This window comes from Mastacembelus armatus, chromosome 11 (assembly GCF_900324485.2).
Source record: "Mastacembelus armatus chromosome 11, fMasArm1.2, whole genome shotgun sequence".
Taxonomy (NCBI): domain Eukaryota; kingdom Metazoa; phylum Chordata; class Actinopteri; order Synbranchiformes; family Mastacembelidae; genus Mastacembelus; species Mastacembelus armatus.
The window spans coordinates 1,780,850-1,804,057 of record NC_046643.1 but is presented as its reverse complement, the minus strand read 5'-3'; the positions used below and the strand labels follow the sequence as shown (position 1 = coordinate 1,804,057).

The 23,208-nt window shown below is 40.8% G+C and overlaps 1 protein-coding gene across 1 annotated transcript in view; it reads right to left on the bottom strand.

Annotated features, from left to right (window-relative positions):
- The window catches only part of nxph1 (neurexophilin 1), a 71,677-nt gene extending 49,237 nt beyond the window's left edge, over positions 1 to 22,440 (bottom strand). The window contains exon 1 of the mRNA XM_026300530.1: positions 22,387 to 22,440. Coding sequence (XP_026156315.1) covers positions 22,387 to 22,440 — 54 coding nt within the window. The remainder of the gene's footprint in view (positions 1 to 22,386) is intronic.
- Positions 22,441 to 23,208: the final 768 nt, after the last annotated feature.

The window sequence follows — 23,208 nt, the reverse complement described above, 5'->3', positions numbered from 1 at the left end:
CCCGCTCATTTTTTAACCAGGGTCACAGGGATCTGCTGGAGTACATCCCAGCTCTCTTGTGGGTGAAAGGCAGGGGTACACCCTGGACAGGTCACCAGCCCATCGCCAATCAACCTAACATGCATGTTTTTGGACTGTGGGAGGAAACCAGAGCACCCGGAGTAAACCCACACAAGCACGGGGAGAACATGCAAACTCCACACAGAAAGGCCGGGTTATGTTTGTAACCTGATTATCTAAATGCACTGTTGGACTGCCTCCATCACTACCTCCACAGATCGCCACAATTAACTTAGTGTAACAGTATAGTCACAATGGACAATATAAAATATATATGTTTTTGTTTATAACTGCTCTTGTGGCATTCATGTCATACTGTAAATATTGCCATTACAATTTTCTGAATTGTAAATACTGTTAACATTAAAAAGAGAAAGAGAAACACAGAGCAGCAGGACAGTAAGCATAATATGACCTTTGTTGTAGGAAACAGTCTTATAAAAACAACGAACAAGAAGTACTAAAATAGTCTCACTAAAAAAGGAAAATTGGGAATAATGAGGACTTGTTTAAAACAATAAAAAACGATTCCATCTGCAGATAAACAAATATCCCAACCACCATTTCAGAATTAACTGTTGTCATATTTCATCATTTGGCACCCAAATCTGCTGCGAAATTAATTACCCCCCTCAAAGAAAAAAATAAAAGAACCCTTCACATATTATGCACACTACACTGCATGCTTGTCTTTCCAATACAAAACTATATTGTCTCTCATTCCAAGTGAGACACATACTAATCCATCAAAAAACAGCTGTCTTTATTTGGCAACATCTGTGATTTTCTCGGGTCAAACTAAACTGTGTCGTATCACATTGCTTTCCTGAGCCTCAACTCATTGTGGTTGATGACATACACATACACACATATACAGTCAGACTGGCTGTCCCCTGACAGTCCAAATCAGACAAAACTGCCTGATTTGATGCTGCAGATTTAAACTGTTAGATTCTCGACTGTATTTCACGGTCATTTGAACTGCTGTAGCATTAGTTTCACACCGTATGTTTTACTGGTGACTAAGTGCTGTTTATGCTCACTGAGGGTTAATTCCAATTTTTTTTAAATGGAGGAAATCAGAGAGCTGATTCCATCACTGCGTTCTCTTCTATTGGCCAGCGTGGCTCTTATGAGGTGCGTGTGTCTGTGGTGTTTGTGCATGTGTGTTCATTCTTCTTTATCGTTGGTTGGAACAAGCTAAGTAAATCCAATAACAGAGAATTGACTGAATTTCAATGCATGAATCATTAGACACAATCCACAATACAGTAATTTAAATATTTCTTTGTGTAAAACATTCAACCAAGCATGTAAATGTTCTTTTGGGGCAATGAATACATTAGTAAAAGAACTAAGGATACTTTTAACAATGATAGGATTTAATTTATAATTGGTCGGTGCTTTTTATGTCAGGGAGTAAGAGCAGGCAGGTGAGCAGAGCTTGTAAGAAATGACCCTCAGGTGCCAAACATGATGAGGAGATTCTTCTTTCTTCAGTTGTTAAAGACGCATTTGGTCTGTCAATCATGGTGGGATGGCACGGCAAGCTGGTTATCTGGCTGCTCATGACACTACAGCACAGTGTTTCCTGTCCCATGCTCTTCCCCTGCTCTGCTACACCCACTCTGCATTTATGCTGACCGTGAAAAATCTGCACAAGCAAACATATTCAATTAACTACGCAGCATTTTTTGGGCGGATTGCTTTACTGTCTGATCCATTAAATTGAGACTTTAAATTGAGCCAAATCGTTTTCAAATTTTAGCTGAGTCGAACTGGAATTTTATTGGGGGAATGTGCAACTACAGGAAACATTCTACAGCAGCAATACTGTGCCAAGCTCTATTCAATGTCAGACTCATTAGTCAAACAGTAATTTTAATACTTATTACTGTCTAGGAGGAGTAATTCATTACACCTGATTACATTTCTGCTTTACCCTCTGAAACTGGTGAGTATATCTGTTGACATCAAATCAGTAAGGAGAATACGTCAGTTCAGTCAGTTTCATCTGCCTGTGCCACAATGTAGAATCCCTGGCTTTCTTTTTAAGTTCATACTCATATATAGAAGTGCTTCTCGCAGTTTTGTTTTATATTGTATATTTATTTATTCATAGATATGTCAAAAGACTACTACAAAAAAACCCACTAAAATGTATCAGAATGCTCTTGTGTTAGTTACTGCTGTATTTCAAATGGCTGTGACTGGACCGGCTCATTTGAAGACAGAGAAAAAGACTCCCTAAAGCAAGGGGTCCAGACCCACATTCTTTAGCTAAGAAAGGGAGTGGGTCTGGCTGGCCAGGCTAGCTTTTTTCTTTTTTATATATTTGAAAACAAGGGAAAAAAACATTTTTTTGCAAGAGCATCCAACCTTTCATCTATTCTTCAGAGTGATAAGGGCATACATATTCTAATACCTATGTCAAATACCTGATGTACCTGACATACCTACCTGAACTGATTTTAATCTGTGACTCTACAGTCTCTGTCCACCTCCAAATTCATAGTGGTCACACAGAAATCTCTGGAACATAATCATGGCGGAGCAGCGCTCTCTGTCCTGAGTGCCTAATGTTTTAAGTAATGGCCTGTGAGGCCCAACAGATCAGCTGTGTTACCCCAAGCTGCAAGCCTGATGCTCACAGAGTTGAGCAAATCCATCAACGCGACATGATGAATTAGTGCTAGGCCAGTTCACTACCTGTTAGGAGGAACTCCCATCAGTAGTAATTGATTTGATAAATGCTCAAGCATACACAGAGTGAGAGACAAGGGCAGAGACCCAGAATCACACAGAATAACGAAGAAAAAGTTCTATACTCAACTTAAGTTAAAACAGGATATCTGTTTCCAAAACCCTGTCAACTTCATTCCTCTGATCTCAGACTTTCAGGAATTGTTCAGAATTTCAGAATAATAATCGACTCATCCAACTCATCATCTTCGTGAGTGTTCACTTAAAGCCTTAGTATTTCTGAAATCCTGCCAAAAACAGTGGTAATAGCTGCAAACACTATTCAGACTCCACTTTATTCGTAGCTTTGTCCACAATGTTTGATATTTTTCATTCAAAAAACCTGTAATGCTTAAATACTCCTTCCAGTATTTTCCCATTGTTAATATTTTTCTTACCCTGTAATCATATTGCTGTATTTCATGGTACAGTTCATTTATGTCTACTTGTAAAACACTTCGTATGGTTTTTGAAATGTCCATACAGTTATTTGCCTACTCTATCTGCATCCGTTTTTAGAAATAATTTTCAATATATGTTTATTTGTCATGATCTACGTTTGTGCATTCACTACACTCAAATTAGAGTAGAGATTAGGATTGCATATGAGGACTGAACAGTTACTGCAAATTAATAAAGCTTGAACTTGAACTTTATCTATACCATTATAACTTTCTAAGTTTAGCCTCATTTCATGTCTCTGTTGCTAACCGATTCGCAACTTTCTTTAAGCAGGGCTTGTTTTCTTTAATTAACTATTTGTTTCTCTGAATTCATTTAGTTCACATCAGTTCCTGGTGTTTGCATTCACCCTGTTCTCAAAAACATGATTTAAGGGAATTCCAGGAAATATAAAGATATTAGAGAAACACAGTAATTCTTAATATAATTTCCACAGTAATTGGAAATCATAGTAAATGAACCTTGAGTTAAAATGATCAAATCACTGGTAGAGTGAAATTCATTTAGTTTTCATGCAGTGATGAGACATGATTGAATTGAAGAACTAACTGCATTTCTGTCCTGTACTGGTGCTTACATTGTCACACTGAGAAAACACTGATAAATAAACCAAACAGGCTTTATGTTAGCAGGTAAACACACATATGACAGGAACATGCTGATTTAAAGATGCTGATGATTGAACATTAGCTCACTTAGAAATAGTAATTGCTGCCTGTTTTCTGAGGTGTCTCAGTCACCTGCAATACTACCACAGCTTTAATCACTCTTCTATAGCACAGATGTCAATTCAGTCGGTTTTAACGGAAATGGCTGAGAGTAAACAGGCAAATGCATGTGAGCCTGTTTACTCTGCCTATTTAAACAATGCCCTGCATGGAATTCATTTTCTCTGCCTGAAGCAGAAAAACATGAATTGATGGTATTGGAATGATAAGGGGGGGCAAATATAGAAAATGGCAAAGAATATGGAGGAGTACAGAAAGGAAGGCAGTGTCTGAAGTCAAGGGTCAGGTAGATAAGAAGAGTTATTCATGTGAGTCTGAAGAGAGTGTGGAAAAAAGAAAGCCAGAGAGAACGCGATAACCAGACAAGGAGACACAGAGAAAAAGTAAATGAGAAAGAGAGATAAGGGAGAAATAGAAGGCCACCTCCTTCTCCTCTTTATCTTCTGCCACTGTAACACCTCTCTGAAGGATGACCCTCATTTCACTGACAGCTGTCAGTGCAGACACAGTCAGTAGTGAACATTTTTTTCTGTTTTTTCTGTCCTTTGCACCTCTGCTGTGACAGCAAACCATCCATAGGCCAAAATAAAAGAATAAGAAGAAGAATTCTGAAAATCAATGCAGCCACAATCTCCAGGGTTGCTCTAAGTAATGAAGCCCTGTCATTTGGCACATTGGGGAACTGATAACGACTCCGATTGGTCTATTGCATCATCATTGCAGCCTGTGCTCAAGACAGGACAAAAGGGACACAAAGGTCTGTGCTGCAATGTATTGATTATTGAGGTTAAGCTACATTAAGCTGTGTTTGCAGTGAAATTAAATTTGTTATCATTAAACTTACACTTTACACTATAATTTGGTGCACAACAGCACCCCCTGGGGTCTGTATTCTGAACAAAAAAAAAACCCGTAACTCAATTTATAACAGATGCAGCCCATTTAACCCAATGCAGTGTAGCTGATTGACATGTGGCAACTTATGTCTAATCAATAACACCAATTATTCACTCACTTTTAGACCACGTAATTTTATAGGAAATGGAAAATTACTAGATTGACTATGCTGCCACACCACACTACACTGTTTTTCTATCTAATACAAGGTATCTATCTGTCTTTCTGTATATCTATCTATCTATCTATCTATGTCTTGAACTGATCTCTGTTTGTGGACTCTTTTAAAAGGACTTAATTTTGTCACTTTCTGTTTTATTTTGCAGTCTTTACCATCAGTATCACAAATGTCAAATTACTTCTGATTTACCCATTTATCCGCATGCAGTTTGTCTAATTAAGGTCATTAAGATCAGCAGTTTTTTACACTGCCATTCAAGACCAAGGACAGCAACTTGCTAGACATGAGGAGCAGCTACAACAGATCTCGTGGAGAAGTCGCTGAGTTTACCGGGAAACAAGAAGCCATTGTTAACGGCCATCAGCAAGCAAATCAGTCAGCTGGTGTGTCCTACAGATAGTCAATAAGTGACTCCAGGCAAAGAAGCCGCTCGCAGACTATCCAGTCTAAGACAAGGTACCAGACACATGTCATAGTATGCAATTGAATTCCAGGTCCTAGCGACCGAATTTGGCTGCAAGGAACTGGAGTTGTGTGATACCTTTTTCCAAGGACTGTCGCCCCTTGTCAAGGATCATTTCACACTTAACTACAGATCTAAATTCCTTAATCGCTCTGTCAGTTCAAGTGGATTAACAGCTACAAGACAACGACAAGGAGTGATGCCGAGAGCAGTGCATGGATTGGTATTGAAACCAGAGTTTCAACCATAAGCATTCAAACCATTACCAGACAGGCAGCAGGTCTTTGGAAGGCGACTGCGCACTCAAACCAACGACAGCAAGTTTTGAGGTGGGTAAAGAAAAGGACACGTAAGTCCAACCCATGCAACTTGGATGCCCCCGAGTGTCGGGAGTGGAGGGGGAACAGAGACTCCATCAGGGCTTGCAGACAACCAAACCTCCAGGTCACCAAGTGCCCGTCAAAAGACAGGGCTCACCAGTAAAGGAGAGGATACTGATGGACTCTGGCCTCATTCGGCAATTGGGACTGGACTTGGTGGCCATTCCCCAACCCATTGAGGCTACAGCTCTTGATGGACTAGTTCCTATAGAAAATCACACACCACACAGGTCCTGTACAATTGTCTTTTCCAGACCATCATCACAAAAAAATCTCTTTCCATGTTATAGACTGGCTACAGCAATCCTTAATTTTAGGATTTCCCTGGTTCTTACAACATAATCCCAGGGTGGACTGGGCCTCAGGCCAGGTTTCCGAGTGGGGAGTGAATTGCCGGTAGCGTTGTTTCACTACAGACAAAGAGGAGTTTAACACCGGGAGTAAGCTCTCGAACGGCCTGAGAGAATCAGGATCCAACATTACCATGGAAGCAGGAAGAAGAAATTTATCCAGACCTTTCTAAGGTACCCCAGTGCTACATGGATTTAAAGGAGCTGTTAACAAGGTAAAGGCTATGAATCTACCACCTCACAGAAATTATGTCTGTTCTATAGACCTATTGCCTGGTAGTGTTCCTCCCTAGGGACGATTCTACTCCTTATCCCCGAAAGAAAGACAAGCTATGCAGGAGTACATTGACTCTTCTCTGGAATCCAGCATCATCAGACCCTCCACCTCTCCATCAGGAGCGGGGTTCTTCTTTGTGGAAAAAAAACCTGTATCGATTGTCATCGTTCAGCCTTCAAATAGTTACAGGGGGCTCAAATTTTCACAAAATTGGACATACGCAATGCATATCACTTGGTGCGTATTAGACATGGGGATGAATGGAAAATGGCTTTTAATACCCCTTCAGGTCATTATAAATATTTAGTCATGACTTTTGGGTTAACAAATGCTCCCGCAGTTTTTCCTGCCATGGTTAATGAAGTCCTAAAGGACATGGTTAATGACTTTGTTTTTGTATATTTAAATGATATCCTAATTTTTTCTCCATGTCAAATGAGTGCTTAAAAGACTGCTACAGAATGGTCTCTATGTTAAGGCTAAAAAGTACAAATTCCATGTATCCAGACTATCCTTCCTAGGAAAGGCAAGGCAAATTGATTCCTTGGATTCACCGACTTCTACAGACAATTCATCAGGAACTTCAGTTCTATTGCTGTGCCCCTGCACGCATTAACATCTTCCAAGAACGGGTTTAACTGGTCACCAGTGGCAGAGAAGGCATTCCAACATCTCAGGCTCAGTTTTGTCAGAGCCTCAGTGCTATCACTTTCAGATCCTGCCCATCAGTTTGTTGTGGAGGTGGATGCATTTGACACAGGAGTGGGAGCGGTGCTTTCGCAACAAAGCACCAAGGATGGACGACTACATCCTTGTGCCTTCCTGTTCTGTGAGCTGTCTCCTGTGGAAAGAAATCGAGAATCGAGAACTGTTGGCTGTCAAGATGGCGCTGGAAGAATGGAGGCACTGGTTGGAAGGGACTGACCAGCCATTTCTAGCTTACACAAACCATAAAAAACTTGAATACATCGAAACAGCTCAGAGACTTAATTCCTTTAACGCATGGTCATTGTTTTTTAATCGTTTTAACTTTTATTTGTCTTAAAGACAGGGTATAAAGAACATCAAGCCCAATGCCTTGTCCAGACTATTAGATTCAGAAAACACACAAGGAACTGGAACCAATCATACTGTCATCATTCATCATTGGAGCAGTTAACTGGGCTGTCAAAGGACAGGTAAGAGGCCACCCAGGGTCACCCTACATCCAAGGCATGGCCTCCAAACAGACTGTATGTCCCTACTAAACTGAGAGGGGATGTTATCCACTCAGCTCACATCTCTAGTTTCATTGTGCATCCCAGGGCAGCTAGGACAACCTTTGTAGTTGGATGGCATTACTGGTGGCATGCACGGTATGTGCACAAAACAAGTCATCTCGGCAGAAACTACCAGGATTCCTTCATCTTCTGCCAGTACCACATCGTCCATGGTAACAAAGACCAGTGGACTCCGTCACAGGACTACCGCCCTCGTGAGATAATACAACCATATTTACCATCATAGACTGATTCTCATGTCTTCCTCATTTTAATCGGTTACCTAAACTTCCTTCAACTAAAGAAACGGCTAAAATCATGTTACACCAGGATTCACAGTTTACTTCCGAGTTCTGGAAAGAGTTTTGTGCTCTATTGGGGGCACAGGTTAGTCTCTCATCAGGATATCACCTGAGAGAACTAACCAGGAGTTGGAGACTGGACTCAGGCTACTAGCATCTAATCATTCGAGCACCTTGTCAGAGAAACTTACAGTGGGTACGGAAAGTATTCAGACCCCTTTAAAATTTTCACTCTTTGTGTCATTGCAGCCATTTGCCAAAATCAAAAAAGTTCATTTTATTTCTCATTAATGTACACTCAGCACCCCATCTTGACAGAAAAAAACAGAAATGTATAAATTTTTGCAAATTTATTAAAAAAGAAAAACTGAAATATCACATGGTCATAAGTATTCAGACCCTGTGCTCAGTATTGAGTAGAAGCACCCTTTTGAGCTAGTACAGCGATGAGTCTTCTTGGGAATGATGCAACAAGTTTTTCACACCTGGATTTGGGGATCCTCTGTCATTCTTCCTTGCAGATCCTCTCCAGTTCTGTCAGGTTGGATGGTGAACGTTGGTGGACAGCCATTTTCAGGTCTCTGCAGAGAAGCTCAATTGGGTTTAGGTCAGGGCTCTGGCTGGGCCAGTCAAGAACGGTCACAGAGTTGTTCCGAAGCCAGTCCTTTGTTATTTTAGCTGTGTGCTTAGGGTCATTGTCCTGTTGAAAGGTGAACCTTCGGCCCAGTCTGAGGTCCTGAGCACTCTGGAAGAGGTTTTCTTCCAAGATATCTCTGTACTTGGCCACATTCATCTTTCCTTCAATTGCAACCAGTCGTCCTGTCCCTGCAGCTGAAAAACACCCCCACAACATGATGCTCCCACCACCATGTTTCACTGTAGGGATTGTATTGGGCAGGTGATGAGCAGTGCCTGGTTTTCTCCACACACGCTTAGAATTAATGCCAAAAAGTTCAATCTTAGTCTCATCAGACCAGAGAATCTTATTTCTCAAAGTCTGGGAGTCCTTCATGTGTTTTTTGGCAAACTCTATGTGGGCTTTCATGTGTCTTTCACTGAGGAGAGGCTTCCGTTGGGCCACTCTGCCATAAAGCCCCGACTGGTGGAGGGCTGCAGTGATAGTTGTCTTTGTGGAACTTTCTCCCATCTCCCTACAGCATCTCTGGAGCTCAGCCACAGTGATCTTTGGGTTCTTCTTTACCTCTCTCACCAAGGCTCTTCTCCCACGATTGCTCAGTTTGGCTGGACGGCCAGGTCTACGAAGAGTTCTGGTCGTCCCAAACTTTTTCCATTTGAGGATTATGGAGGCCACTGTGCCCTTAGGAACCTTGAGTGCTGCAGAAATTCTTTTGTAACCTTGGCCAGATCTGTGCCTTGCCACAATTCGCTCTCTGAGCTCCTTGGGCAGTTCCTTCGACCTCATGATTCTCATTTGCTCTGACATGCACTGTGAGCTGTAAGGTCTTATATAGACAGGTGTGTGCCTTTCCTAATCAAGTCCAATCAGTTTAATTAAACACAGCTGGACTCCAATGAAGGAGCAGAACCATCTCAAGGAGGATCAGAAGAAATGGACAGCATGTGAGTTAAATATGAGTGTCACTGCAAAGGGTCTGAATACTTATGACCATGTGATATTTCAGTTTTTCTTTTTTAATAAATTTGCAAAAATGTATACATTTCTGTTTTTTTCTGTCAAGATGGGGTGCTGAGTGTACATTAATGAGAAATAAAATGAACTTTTTTGATTTTGGCAAATGGCTGCAATGACACAAAGAGTGAAAAATTTAAAGGGGTCTGAATACTTTCCGTACCCACTGTATGTGGGTTGTGTATGCGCACAATACCCTACCTTGTTCATCCTGGGGCTGACACCTTTCCGGTGTGCTTATGATTTTCAACTTCCACTATTCCCCTCTGGAGAAGGAGATCCTGATGCCGTCGGGGGGGGGGGCTCTGTCATGAACTGATCTCTGCTTGTCGACTTTGTTTAGAAGGGATTTAATTTTGTCACTTCCTGTTTTATTTTGCAATCTTTACCATCAGTATCAGTTATGTTAAGGTCATTCGGTCATGTATATATATGCTATCTCGGACTCTGAGAACATCAGGGTCAGGTCTTCTGCTCGTGCCCAGAGTCAGGAATAAAAATGGAGAAACAGCGTTTAAGTTTTATGCAGCTAAAATCTGAAATAGTCTTCCTGATGATGTTAGACAAGCCTCATCTCTGACATCTCCCCCCCAATCTGACCAGCGATGACATGTTTAGCCGCATGTCGTCGTTCCGTTGCTGGCTGTCTAGGTGGTGTCCAGCAAACGATGTGGGCTTCATAGACAACTGGGCCACTTTCTGGGGAAAACCCGGTCTGGTAGCGAGAGATGGCATCCATCCCACTTTGAATGGTGCAGCTCTCATCTCTAGAAATTTGGCCGAGTTTATTAGCCGACCTAAAGACTGACAATCCAGGGTGGGGACTGGGATGCAGAGACTCAGTCTAAAACGCCTCTCTGCAGTTTCCTTAGAGCCGCCGCCCCCCTCAGACCACATAGAGATTGTGTCTGTCCCTCGAACATATAAATCAAATGAATCAGAAGTTAACAGAAGAGGAGTTATTCATAAAAACTTAATAAAAATTAAGACCACTCCTCTTATTGAACAGAAAAACAGAACTGTCAAATGTGGATTAATAAATATCAGGTCTCTCTGTTAGTAAATGATTTGATAACTGATCACCAAATTGACCTACTCTATCTTACTGAAACCTGGTTACAGCAGGATGAATATGTCATTCTGAATGAATAACCCCCCTCAGTCATAAAAATTATCATGTTCCTCGAAGCACAGGTCGAGGTGGAGGAGTAGCTGCAATCTTCCACTCAAACTTATTATTAAACTTTCATCCTCAGAACAGTTATAACTCATTTGAGAGCCTCACTCTTAGTCTCTGGCATCAAAACTGGAAAACACAAGAACCAGTTCTACTTGTCATTCTATACCATCCACCTGTCCCTTACTCAGAGTTTTTAACTGAATTCCCTGACTTTCTGTCTGATTTAGTGCTTAGATCAGAGAAAATCATTATAATGGGAGATTTTAACATTCATGTAGATGTTGAAAATAACAGCCTCAGCATTGCATTTAATTCTATATTAGATTCAATTGGTTTCATTCAAAACGTTAATAAACCCACCCACTGTTTCAGTCACACCCTTGATCTTGTTCTTACCTATGGCATCGAAATTGAACATCTAATAGTTTTTCCCCCAAATCCTGTTTTGTCAGATCATTCTTTAATAACTTTTGAATTTAAAATGATGGATCATGCAGTGTTTGGAAGAAAGTTCCACTACAGCAGATGTTTATCCGACAACGCTGTTAATAAATTTAAGAAAATGATTCCATCTTTATTTACATCTATGCCAAGTATAAACATAGTGGAGGGCAGCTGCTTCAATCCCACTCCCTACCAAATTGATCATGTTGTTGACAGCGCTGTAACCTCACTGTGTGAAATGCTTGATTCTGTAGCCCCTCTGAAAAAGAAGTTGGTGAATCAGAGAAGACTAGCCCCATGGTATAATTTACATATTCGTACCTTAAAGCAGGCATCACGAAGGCTGGAAAGGAATTGGCGTTCCACAAACTTAGAGGAAATTTTTCTAGCCTGGAAAAACAGTCTACTAACATATAAAAAAGCTCTCCGTAAAGCCAGAACTGCATACTATTCATCACTAATAGAGGAAAATAAGAACAATCCCAGGTTTCTTTTCAGCACTGTAGCCAGGCTGACAAAAAGTCACAGCTCCGTTGAGCCCAGTGTTCCCTTAGCTCTCAGCAGTGATGAATTTATGAGTTTCTTTACAAATAAAACAACAACTATTAGAGATAAAATTCAGCAGATGCTTCCTATACCTGCAATAAATGAATCTTCTACTACAGTAGCTCTTGAATCATCTGTAGGACCTCAGTTATGTTTAGACTGCTTCTCTCCCATAGATCTCTCTGAATTTACATCAGTAGTTGCTTCATCGAAATCATCAACGTGTCTCTTAGACCCCATCCTGACTAGACTGCTTAAAGACACCCTGCCATTAATGAACTCATCTTTATTAGACTTGATAAATTTATCTCTAGTATCAGGCTACGTACCACAGGCCTTTAAGACTGCAGTAATCAAACCCTTACTCAAAAAGCCTAGTCTTGATCCAGGAGTCTTGGCTAATTATAGACCAATATCCAACCTGCCATTTATTTCTAAAATCCTAGAAAAAGCTGTTGCTAAGCAGCTATCAGACCACTTACACAGGAATGAACTATTTGAAGATTTTCAATCAGGATTTAGAGCACATCATAGTACAGAAACAGGACTGTTAAAAGTTACCAACGATCTTCTTTTAGCCTCAGATAATGGACTTGTTTCTATACTTGTCCTCCTAGACCTTAGTGCTGCATCCGACACCATTGACCACAACATCTTACTACAGAGACTGGAACATGTGACTGGTATCAGAGGAACAGTGTTAAAATGGTTCCAATCCTATTTATCGGACAGATTCCAGTTTGTTCATGTCCATGATGAACCTTCCACACGAACAAAAGTTAGTTATGGAGTTCCACAAGGCTCTGTGCTAGGACTGATTCTGTTCACCCTGTACATGCTTCCTTTAGGATATGTCATTAGGAAGCACTCTATTAATTACCACTGCTATGCAGATGACACTTAGTTATATCTATCTATTAAACCTGTTAACACAAACCAGTTAACCAGACTTCAAGCCTGTCTAACTGACATAAAGGCCTGGATGACCAGTAACTTTTTACTTTTAAACTCAGAGAAAACAGAAGTATATTTGGGCCAAAAAATCTCAGAAATAACTTTTCTCAAATTATAGCTACTCTAGATGGCATAGCCCTGGCCTCCAGCACTACTGTAAAAAACCTTGGAGTTATTTTTGACCAGGACATGTCCTTTAACTCACACATAAAACAAATCTCTAGAACTGCATTCTTTCACCTGCGCAACATTTCCAAAATTAGGAACATCCTGTCTCAAAATGATGCAGAAAAACTAGTCCATGCATTTGTTACCTCAAGGCTAGATTACTGTAACTCATTACTATCTGGATGTCCCAATATCTCCATAAAAAGCCTCCAATTAATCCAGAATGCCGCAGCCAGAGTCCTGACAGGAACTAGCAAGAGAGATCATATTTCTCCTATATTGGCTTCTCTTCACTGGCTCCCTGTAAAATATAGAATAGAATTTAAAATCCTTCTTCTCACATACAAATCCCTTCATAATCAAGCTCCTTCATACCTTAAAGACCTCATAGTACCATATTATCCCAATAGACCACTTCGCTCTCAGAGTGCAGGTCTACTTGTGGTTCCCAGTTTCCAGAAGCAGATTGGGAGGCAGAGCCTTTAGTTATCAAGCTCCTCTCCTGTGGAACCAGCTCCCAGCCTGGGTTCAGGAGGCAGACACTCTCTGTACTTTTAAGGCTAGACTTAAAACCTTCCTCTTTGACAAAGCATATAGTTAGGGCTGGCCTCAGGAAACCCTGAACCATCCCTTAGTTATGCTGCTATAGGCCTAGACTGCCCGAGGACCATCGGTGCACTGAGCTCCCCTACCCTAACCCCCCCCCCTCTTTCCCTTCCCCTCCCCTCTCTTCCTCTCCTCCCACCTCATGTATATTCCACCATTGAATGTCACTAACCTTGTGCTCTCTCCCTCTCTCTCTGTTCTCTCTGTACCTTCTGCAGGTGTCCCTGGTCCTGGAGCTGTATATTGCTGATGTGCAGTTACTGGTCCCACCAACCTGCAGTGTCTATCTGTTGTTTATTGTTGCTGTTCTTTTCTCTCTGCTCTATCCACTCACCCCAACAGGTCGAGGCAGATGGCCGCCCAAACTGAGCCCGGTTCTGCTGGAGGTGTTTTTCTTCCGTTAAACGGAGTTTTTCCTCTCCACTGTCACCAAGTGCTTGCTCATAAGGGAATTGTTGGGTTTTTTTGTTTTTTGTAAAGTGCCTTGAGATGATTGTATTGTGATTTGGCGCTATACAAATAAAACTGAATTGAATTGAATTGAATTGAATTTCAGATCCAGAGAAGAAACATACGGATTTGAGAAAGATGAGCTATGACGTGACATAGGTCCAGAGTTGAAAGCAAAAAATGCAGCTACAGTTCTGTAACTGCTAACAGGGTTCTCTATATAACTTTTTAATATTCATTTATTGTCTGTATGTTAAAGGTTTCTTCTTGTCAGAGAGGTTTTCTTCTCCACTGTCACTAATTGCTGCTCAGTACCACCCTTCTTTTACTGTTTCAGGAAATCTTATTTTTCCATGAAAACAGCCATGTTAGATTAAAATTTTGCTAATAAATCTTCCTTTCTGTCATATTTGATTTTGTCACAGGTCCTGCTATAGCCCTGAGCTGACCAGTGTTCATCAAAATAAATCAGTCAAGAACTACTCTTTCTGTGAGCATTTAAATTAAAAGTTGTTATCTCTAGTTTTTCTTCACAGTACATCTCTTATTGTATGAATACATTTTCTGTTACCTTCATGCTGAGAGTTGGTCATGTTCAATGCTCTACCTTTCCCACAGTCTATGAGAAGGAAGCAAAAAAAACATGCGTGATGATAATTTGCAGTTTGATTCTCCTCTGCTAGGTTATATATCACCCTGTTTACTCTGAGTGACAGCAACAGGACAAACAGCCCAGCCAGACAGACATGTGGATGTTGACAACAAACTGGTGTACTGTACTCATAAAGCAGCTCAAGCATAAAAGCCACTGATGCTTCCCTCCGTCCACTTCCCTCTTTTCTTTTCCTGTTTCTTTTACTTCTTCTGGCTTTGCATTACACAGGTGTCAGTGTGACTTTCTACTTTGAAGAGTTAATGCCAGCATTTTGCTGTGTTCTGATACAAAGAGGGAACAGATAAAGCACATGGATAACAAACACCCCACTTAAGAGTAACCAACTCCACCATCTCCTTCTTGCCTCACTGATAAGAGCAGGTCAAAGTAACTGAATTTACATCACCCACTTTGAATGACTGTTTTTATGTGATCTGTTGCAAGAACTCAGTCAGACACAGTTGTGCAGGTCAATGGTGGGTAAGTATTCATAGTAGGTAGTGTGCGCAGATACATTAGGTGGCCAGTATGTTAAAGTCGAAAGGCCGGTTAGGACCTGAATTCAGTCTGTCAGGCAGTGCTTTCCTTTGCTGTGCATGTCAGTACAGAGCCTTTTGCAATGATTGTTTTCTGAAACCAAAGTTTGACTTTATTTAATTTTGGCTTTGAATTTGGTATACTGGTATAATTACTTTTTAAACACTGATCAGAATCTTTCATTAGGATGCAGAGGGGGGGTGTTAAGGTTCAGAATTTTTCTACTGAAGTTGTGACAAGTATCTAGTCCCCACACATTCAACACAAGTTACTACAAGTCTGGACCCTTAACAACTTTTCACTGTAAACTGACTAAGAGTGCATTACTATCAAGTCACCTCGCATTTTTAGGCTAGTAGTTGCATTTGATACAAAACCTCTCCAGTGACTTTCAGACTAATAGAATCCTTTAAGAGCTTTTTCGACAGGCTGAAGTTCATTGCAGGTTTTGAGTAATACTCATTTACATTCTACTGTCACAATTTCTCTGCTACAGAAATAGTCCAATCTTGCAGTATATGGGTTTAAACCCTGGTTTGGAAATATCATTACTCATTGATTTTTTATATGTCATCCATACATGTCTCTGGAATGGGGTGACAGGACCCACATTGCCAGTCACTGTAACATAACAAGATGGAAAGCTCTAAAGGAGACGACAAGGGACATGCCTGGCAATTCCCACCAGTGAGCCTGATGACTGTTGGACTGTACAGTAAACCCAAGCATATCCATCACTGCTGATGAAGCAGAGGAGAGCATTGTTGTGTTCCTCCTCCTCTTCCTTTACATTACCAACATTTCCACCATCTCGTCCTCCTGCCTCCCTGAGAAGAGCAGCATCTCAGCCTGCTCTGTTTCACTGGTCAGTCAAGCCCATCGTCATGTTAGAAAGCAAGACAATTCATCATTATACTATTCCAAATGCTTTCAAGTCTGTATCACCACTGTATCTGGTAGTATCAGCAACAGTGTTGTCAGTCCACTGTATTTCTACCACAGTTAATCACTAAATCCAATTCTTGCTGAAACCAAAACATGTTTGTTCTGACATTGGTCCTGCACTGCGCAAATCTCTGCTTCATATTTTTATAACATAATTCCGGAAAACAAGAGGTTACTTTACAAAAAATGAATTCATAGAGGACCTTGAAATAAAAAAGTCTAATAATGAAAATCACAGTGCAAAATTGTCCACATAGTTTAAGACATTTTTGAAACATGTTAGCATTAAAACTAGTTTGTACAAATCTATTTGCCATTTTTTGCAAAATTTAATAAAAAAAAAAAATCACAATTCAATTCAAAAAAATTCAAGCAAGAATGCAGGCAAGTCTCAAAATTGTTTATCCTCCATTATGTGATTCCCTATACTCCACTATATCTACTTCCAGAAATGTATCAGAGGAAGCACAGGTGCTGGGCATTCCAGACTGGTCAAAAAGAGTGCTAAAACAGGACGGAAGAAACCTTAAAAGAGCAGTTGCCAAAATATCACAGAAGAGTGCGGGACAAACTGTGAAGCAGCTTTTATGGAGCATTCTGGAAAGGAATCAGCAAGGATGAGCCAGACTCCGGTCAAATCTGTCACATGGACCCAGTCGCCAGTGAATCTTTTGCTATTGCATACATTTATACACATTATGTAATAGCAATGATCATGTGGAGTGTTTGGATCATTTGTCAATACAACAGGAAAATCTCAAAGTAAGTACTTTATCAACACTATTTCTCCTTGAAATGCAGTGTTTTGATGCTTTGGAACTTAATAGTTCACAGTGAGAAAGAATTTGGGAAATTACACAACTCAGTATGGAGCTGTACTTCTGGATAAAAAATCAATATTTTTTCCTGATTGTGAATTCTAAATGTTTCTATAATAGAATAAGTCACAAAAAGGAGAGATACAGGGGCATGAAAATATAAGACCGGCGGATCAGCTCATGTGAATGCAGATATCAGTTTGAATGTTGGAGAGGTCTGCTCTATCACTTCAGTTGTGGTGAGCTGAGTTTGCTGCAGACTCTGCAGGACACAGGAGTACCTGGAGATGTAAAGCAGGTTGGGCTAGGTTATCTAGTTGCTTCCAGGCTTCAGAGACACTTCTCTCCCTGGGCTGCTTCAAAGTGCTGCAAGATGCCACATGCTTAAAAGGATTGCCATAAAAGGATTGCTCTATGCAGAGAGGGAGTCGAGGGAGACAAGGCTTCCCTAAGGATCAAACCTTGGTCGCAAGAGTGGCTGGGTTTTCTCAGAACAACACCCTTCAACGATCAGCTGCAGCTTTGACCTGTGAACTGTGAACACGATTGAAAATCTAGAGCAGTGCATGGAGAGGAGAACAGAGGCTGTGGTCATTAATCACAGATGCCTACCACCTCAACAGACACACACACACACAAACACTCACACTGCTGCTGTTCAGGCTGCAAAGTCAGACTGGATGCTTATTCTGGGAATATTTGACAGAGATTCCTATCCAATTTAATGCCATTAAAGACCCAAATCCAAGGCAGATTTCCCTTATTTACCCTCTCTGGATCTGAATCATCATCCCTGCAATGACACATGTGGAGAAGTAAAATAACCAGAAGCCCAAAGTGCCAAATGCCTAGGTGGTATTATTTTTGACTTTACAGCCCAACACCAAGGTCAAGATTTGTTTTGGTTATTTGTGGGGGCATGCAGCAGCCTGGGGAGGCTGAGCTCAAATCAGGCAGCCTGGGACTCACAGGAAGGATCACAGAGGTTGGAGTTCAGAGCATAACCCACTGCAACAAGACCAAGTCACCTTGATATGTCAGTTTCAAAGTTACACACCACCACAGCAGCACTCTGATTGGAGATCAAAGGTCAGCTCCATACAATCCTCCTTTGAAACTATAGTTAAATATACATACGTCAATGTTTTTTAAATGCTTTTTGGTGTTTTCATTCTATGAAATCCTAAATGCAGATCTCGAATTTTGAATGCGTTATCTGAACAGTGTAATTCATTTCTTAATTTATTTCCTTTTTCTCATCAAACACAATAAAATATATGCTATATATATTTTATTATAGCTGAGGGACCATATCATTTTCCATCCAGTGGTGACTCCTACTAGTTATTAGGGTAACTGCATGGACTGATCTGTGTTGGTGTAAAACTGTGTGCACATTGTAGGCAATCATTAAAATTCCTGTTAATTAGGTAAATAACAGTTATCACTTTGTGTCAGTCTGTGGACCTTCAATATAGGATTAAATTGGAGTGTTAGTGTAGGTACGACAATACTAGCATTAAGAGTGATTAAAATAATAATAATAATAAAATAATTTTTATGAAATGAATATTAGGTAAATTTAATTTTTTTACTCTTCATTTTACTCTCGGTAAATCAGGGTCACCCTGTCATCACAGCACTTGAATGACTCCTCAAACACTCTGAACATCCCATGCAACCTGTTAAATACCTCTGGAACACCTAAAACACCCTTTAAAACCTCATTAAAAACAAGACAAACTCTTTCAGACTCAATTGGAGCCTCCTCATCGATGACCCCCTCATCGCCCAGCTGACAGAGCTGGGTAACTGGGACACTAGAAAGGGAATTGGTGTTTAATTCACTGAGGTCTTTCGTACTCCACTCTCCCCGACAGCTGGGCTTGAGTAGCTCTAAAGTGACACCTCCATGCTGCTTTAAGAACTAAGCAGCACAAAGGTTAAACAAGAAACTGGGAGAAATGTTCACTTAGTGAACATCTGTGGAGAAAAATGAAAAAAGAAAACATAACTCCCCACTCTTTCCACAGCTCCTACTCGATGTCTACACAGTGCATTTGTCTGAGTGTGTGTAGCCTGTGTGTGTCTTTAGTTGCACAGCATGTACGCATTTGCATTAATTTCTTTTCTATATAATTGAATTAATACTGCCCCGCTCTTGATTTCAGCTTCAAACAGCTTAGTGAAAGCATATTGCTTTTTTATTATTATGAGCTAATTTAGAAGTCTGTAGACTGAAGAGTGGGTGTGGTGAGATGAGTGTTGGGAGGTGGAGGAGGTGGCGGTGGGTTCACACTGTGTGAGCTGTGCTGTAGTGATCTCAGTGGGACTTTCTTTCCTCCCCACAGTGCAGACTGCTTGACACTGCAAGCCCCATTTGCACTGTTTGATAATCACACTTTAATGTGACTGCTATGACTGTTGCCAATGGGACCACTGCATCTGTTATTCCCAGGGGAGACAAGAGGGAGGAGTGAGTTGGGGAGGTTGGTGTTAGTGATGGGCAGTGGTATCCAAGAGCCAGAAAGCTTTCACTACTTGACTTTAAGCATAACGGTGCATCAAAGACCAGGCAGGAAGCCCTTCTGTCAAATTTTGAAAATCTCTGCCACCAATTCCATCATGGCTCAAATTCTCCGACCCTCACCCACTGTCATAGCTGTGACAATAGGAAGAGGCCCAACCTTGTAGATTAAATCTAATGAGTTCTCTACAGAGAAAGAGCCACTACAGCAGCAAATAGTAATACAAGGGAACGTTTTGAGGAAATATAATGGAGGATTAAGACAATGTGCAAAAATACCCTACACAAATATGGATAAAAGATGTAGAAATAACAACTGAGAATAAAAAAAAACATTTTAGTAAACATAACTTTTTAGACAAAATATTTTATTTTTTTTTGGTTAAAAAAAGGGCAGATCAAATAGCTGTTTTCCAATTTTAGAACTGAAATCTCTGCTTTTCAAAATGTTTGAAAGTGTTAATCTGTCAAAACCCCATACTGTTTTAATTTTATATACAATTTGTAGACCATTTGTTTACATTTTAAAAAGAAAAATCGTATGTGATAGCAATATGGTATTACAAGATGAAATGAAAACAAATACACTTTAATTCACTAATAATAATAATATTTAATTTAATGATATGGTGATTATACATTACACGATGACAATGATGTGTAAAACAATAACCTGAAATGAACCCAATACCTTTATATTTTGTCCAGGAATAATATCAGGTGTGCTAATTAAACAGTGGGCCCACGGAAATGGCCCCGCTCAGTCTTGTATACTGTAGTCTGCCTGGGCTGTGCTGTTATCAGGGTCAAGGCGCGGCTCTCAGACAAGAGGCTTAAGAAGAGACAAGAGTCTTTAACACGAAATAAAACCATCAAAGTTCAGCTCTAATCCTCGCTGCTGTGGGTAATGCTGACTGTTAACGGCTGCACAATAAGCTCGCTCTACTCGGCCGAATGGCTTTTTCCCAGCTACACTATTTAACTCAGACGACGCGGCGAACAGGATTTATCGGGAAACCCGAATAGATTTTTATTTTTAACAGTGCACTGCAGTTAAACAAAACTTTTACCCTGACAGTAAGAATTTTATTATTATTACAGGAGTGTGTATGATGTTTGTAAATGACATCTTTTTTCAGAATTTAATTCGGATCACAGCGGAAATATTTCAGAAGAAGAAGAATGGCCAAAATTTGGATTCTTTCGGTAAAAATATAGCAAGCATAGAGTTGTGCCAAAAGACGTACAGGTAAAAATAAATTCGGTTTTAAGCACTCGTTTTTAATTTTAAACCGTAAGATGTACTTTAAAAAGGGCCTGGCAATAAACCCGTTATGGGTGATTTAACATCCTTCGTATATGTGAAAACATTACGTGTGTGCAAATACTTCCAGAACCTTGGAGAGCTCCACATCCGCAACCTCTGTTTTCTTTAGTGAGTTTTTCAGATGAACAAATAAAATCCCACACGTTTATACGTTAAACCAACTGCGGGTATAAGCTACAAAACTGCCTCAAACGATTTAAACACATATATACGTATGCATGGTTACATGAAGGAAATGTAGCGAAATGTGGTATGTTTCATAAATACATTTGACACAACTTTCACTGGCATCTAAACCCATTTTCAAGTATAAAATCATTCCAATTTGAATGAAATTACACCTGTTGGATTTCTATCACATTTGCGCTCAGATCTGTGTCAGTTCGAACATTAGAATATGTCACACATATATCCCCTGACAGTAAAATAAAATAAAACACTGCCTTTGTGAACGGGTGAATGTGTGTGTCCACTAACAGAAGAGGAGAATGTGAACTTTCTTTGTGTTCAGGCCTGGGACGTACATGATTTAATTATCTAAAAAAAAATAGGCTAAGTGTAAAAATGAGCGTGGAATTGTAAAATGCTGAAAATAATAAATTTCCGTTCATTTCTCTTTTTTTGCGCCTGTTTATGTCTGAAGACAGATGTAAAGTATTATTTCCTATTTTTACTGCGTCAACATTATGGTAACTGGTAATATGCGCACGCTTCAGTAAAGCCTCATTGTGTGGAGTTTGAAAACTACTTACGCTAAACTGATAAACTAAAGTCTGATTTGGAAGAAAATGTTTCTAACCAAGAAGAAATGAAGCTCACTGGGGAAGTTTGGTTTGATGTGTAGCTCTTTTCTGTGACTGGTGCATTTAAACACCGTGGGCAGCTGAACTTCACCCGAAAAGCGCATTTACCAAAACTTATATTTCTTTTTCACGTGTTGCCTAGTTAAATACCCAGTGTGACAAAGCTCGAACTGCAGCCTGTCATCAGGACCCATTGTAACCCGCTGCACTCTGCACACATCACAGACTGTCTACACGGGGTTTTGGTTTGTTAGGGCGCCCCCGTGAGACCACTCCTTTGCCTGTTCCGGATGATGATCGCTGTTTTCAGGAACCTGAATTCTTTAGTATGAGTAGTACACCAAACTAGATACATTCTAAAAGGCATAACTCATCTTCACATCAAGCATGTTTCCCTTACTTCCCCAGTATGGAAAAATAAACCTGATTCAAGTTGCATTGCCACGCATTTACAGACAAATATATGGCTGAAGTTGAATAGCTACCTGAGTTACTACCATACTGTTCGGTGTGCCACATGATGAAATATTCAACCAGTGTAGAACATGCACGGATGAATAGTTGTATAAAGTCGTCTCAGGAAAATAAGCAATAACTGCCATCAGCTGTCAGGACAGCGTGGAGTGGAAAAAGTTGAGCTAGAAGTACAAAATTCGAGGAAACACCTAACTCACCAGGCAAAGTGCAGGCGTCAGGAGGAACACGGCGCACCAACACGTCACCTGCATGCTCCCGGAGCTCAAACTTCCACAAATTTCCCGTAGCTGGTAGTTGCGGCGTTGCGGACCATAAATCCACCTGGTATCCGCCTCACAGCGCGGTCAGGTCCCTCATCAACCCAGGCAAAAAGGACACCACGCACCCCATAACAACAGAACAGAGCTGAGAGTTGAATACTGGGCGGACAGAGGAGCCGGTGAGGCAGCTACTGCTGCTGCTGTGGGTGCGGGTTGTAGTGGGGAGGGAGGGTGGGAGCGACAAACAGGTTAGCTGAGAGTTAATCCAGGTAGAGAGATCAGCAGGGTCATAGCTGTGAACAGGTTCGGGTCCTGATTGTCTGATACAGTGGCTGACACGCGCAGCGGTCGGAGCGTTCCGATCTGAAGGGAACGGCGGGGCTTTCCGCTTTATAAAGCGTGCCCACAACACAACCGGGGAGAGTGTCGCTGTGGGGGGTAGTGGGCGAGGTAAGGAGGGGAGAGAAAAGGCAGGAAAAGACTAATAAAACGGGAGGAGATTGGTTCAAGGCACAAGTTTTTCCCCGTTCCCCCCGCCCCCTCTCTATTTCTTACACAGATGCTCGTGATGAAAAAGCGTTTCACCTTGGCTGCTGTGTTGTGCGTTTGATATAGATGAATGAGCTGACATTCACAACTCCTCTGCCAATAACTCCAGCCCTCAACACACACACACACACACACCTCCCCAACCATTCATTCAGCCCCAAACAAGAGAGCCTCAAAATTCTGAGCAAATACAGAACAGCAGCTGGTGTT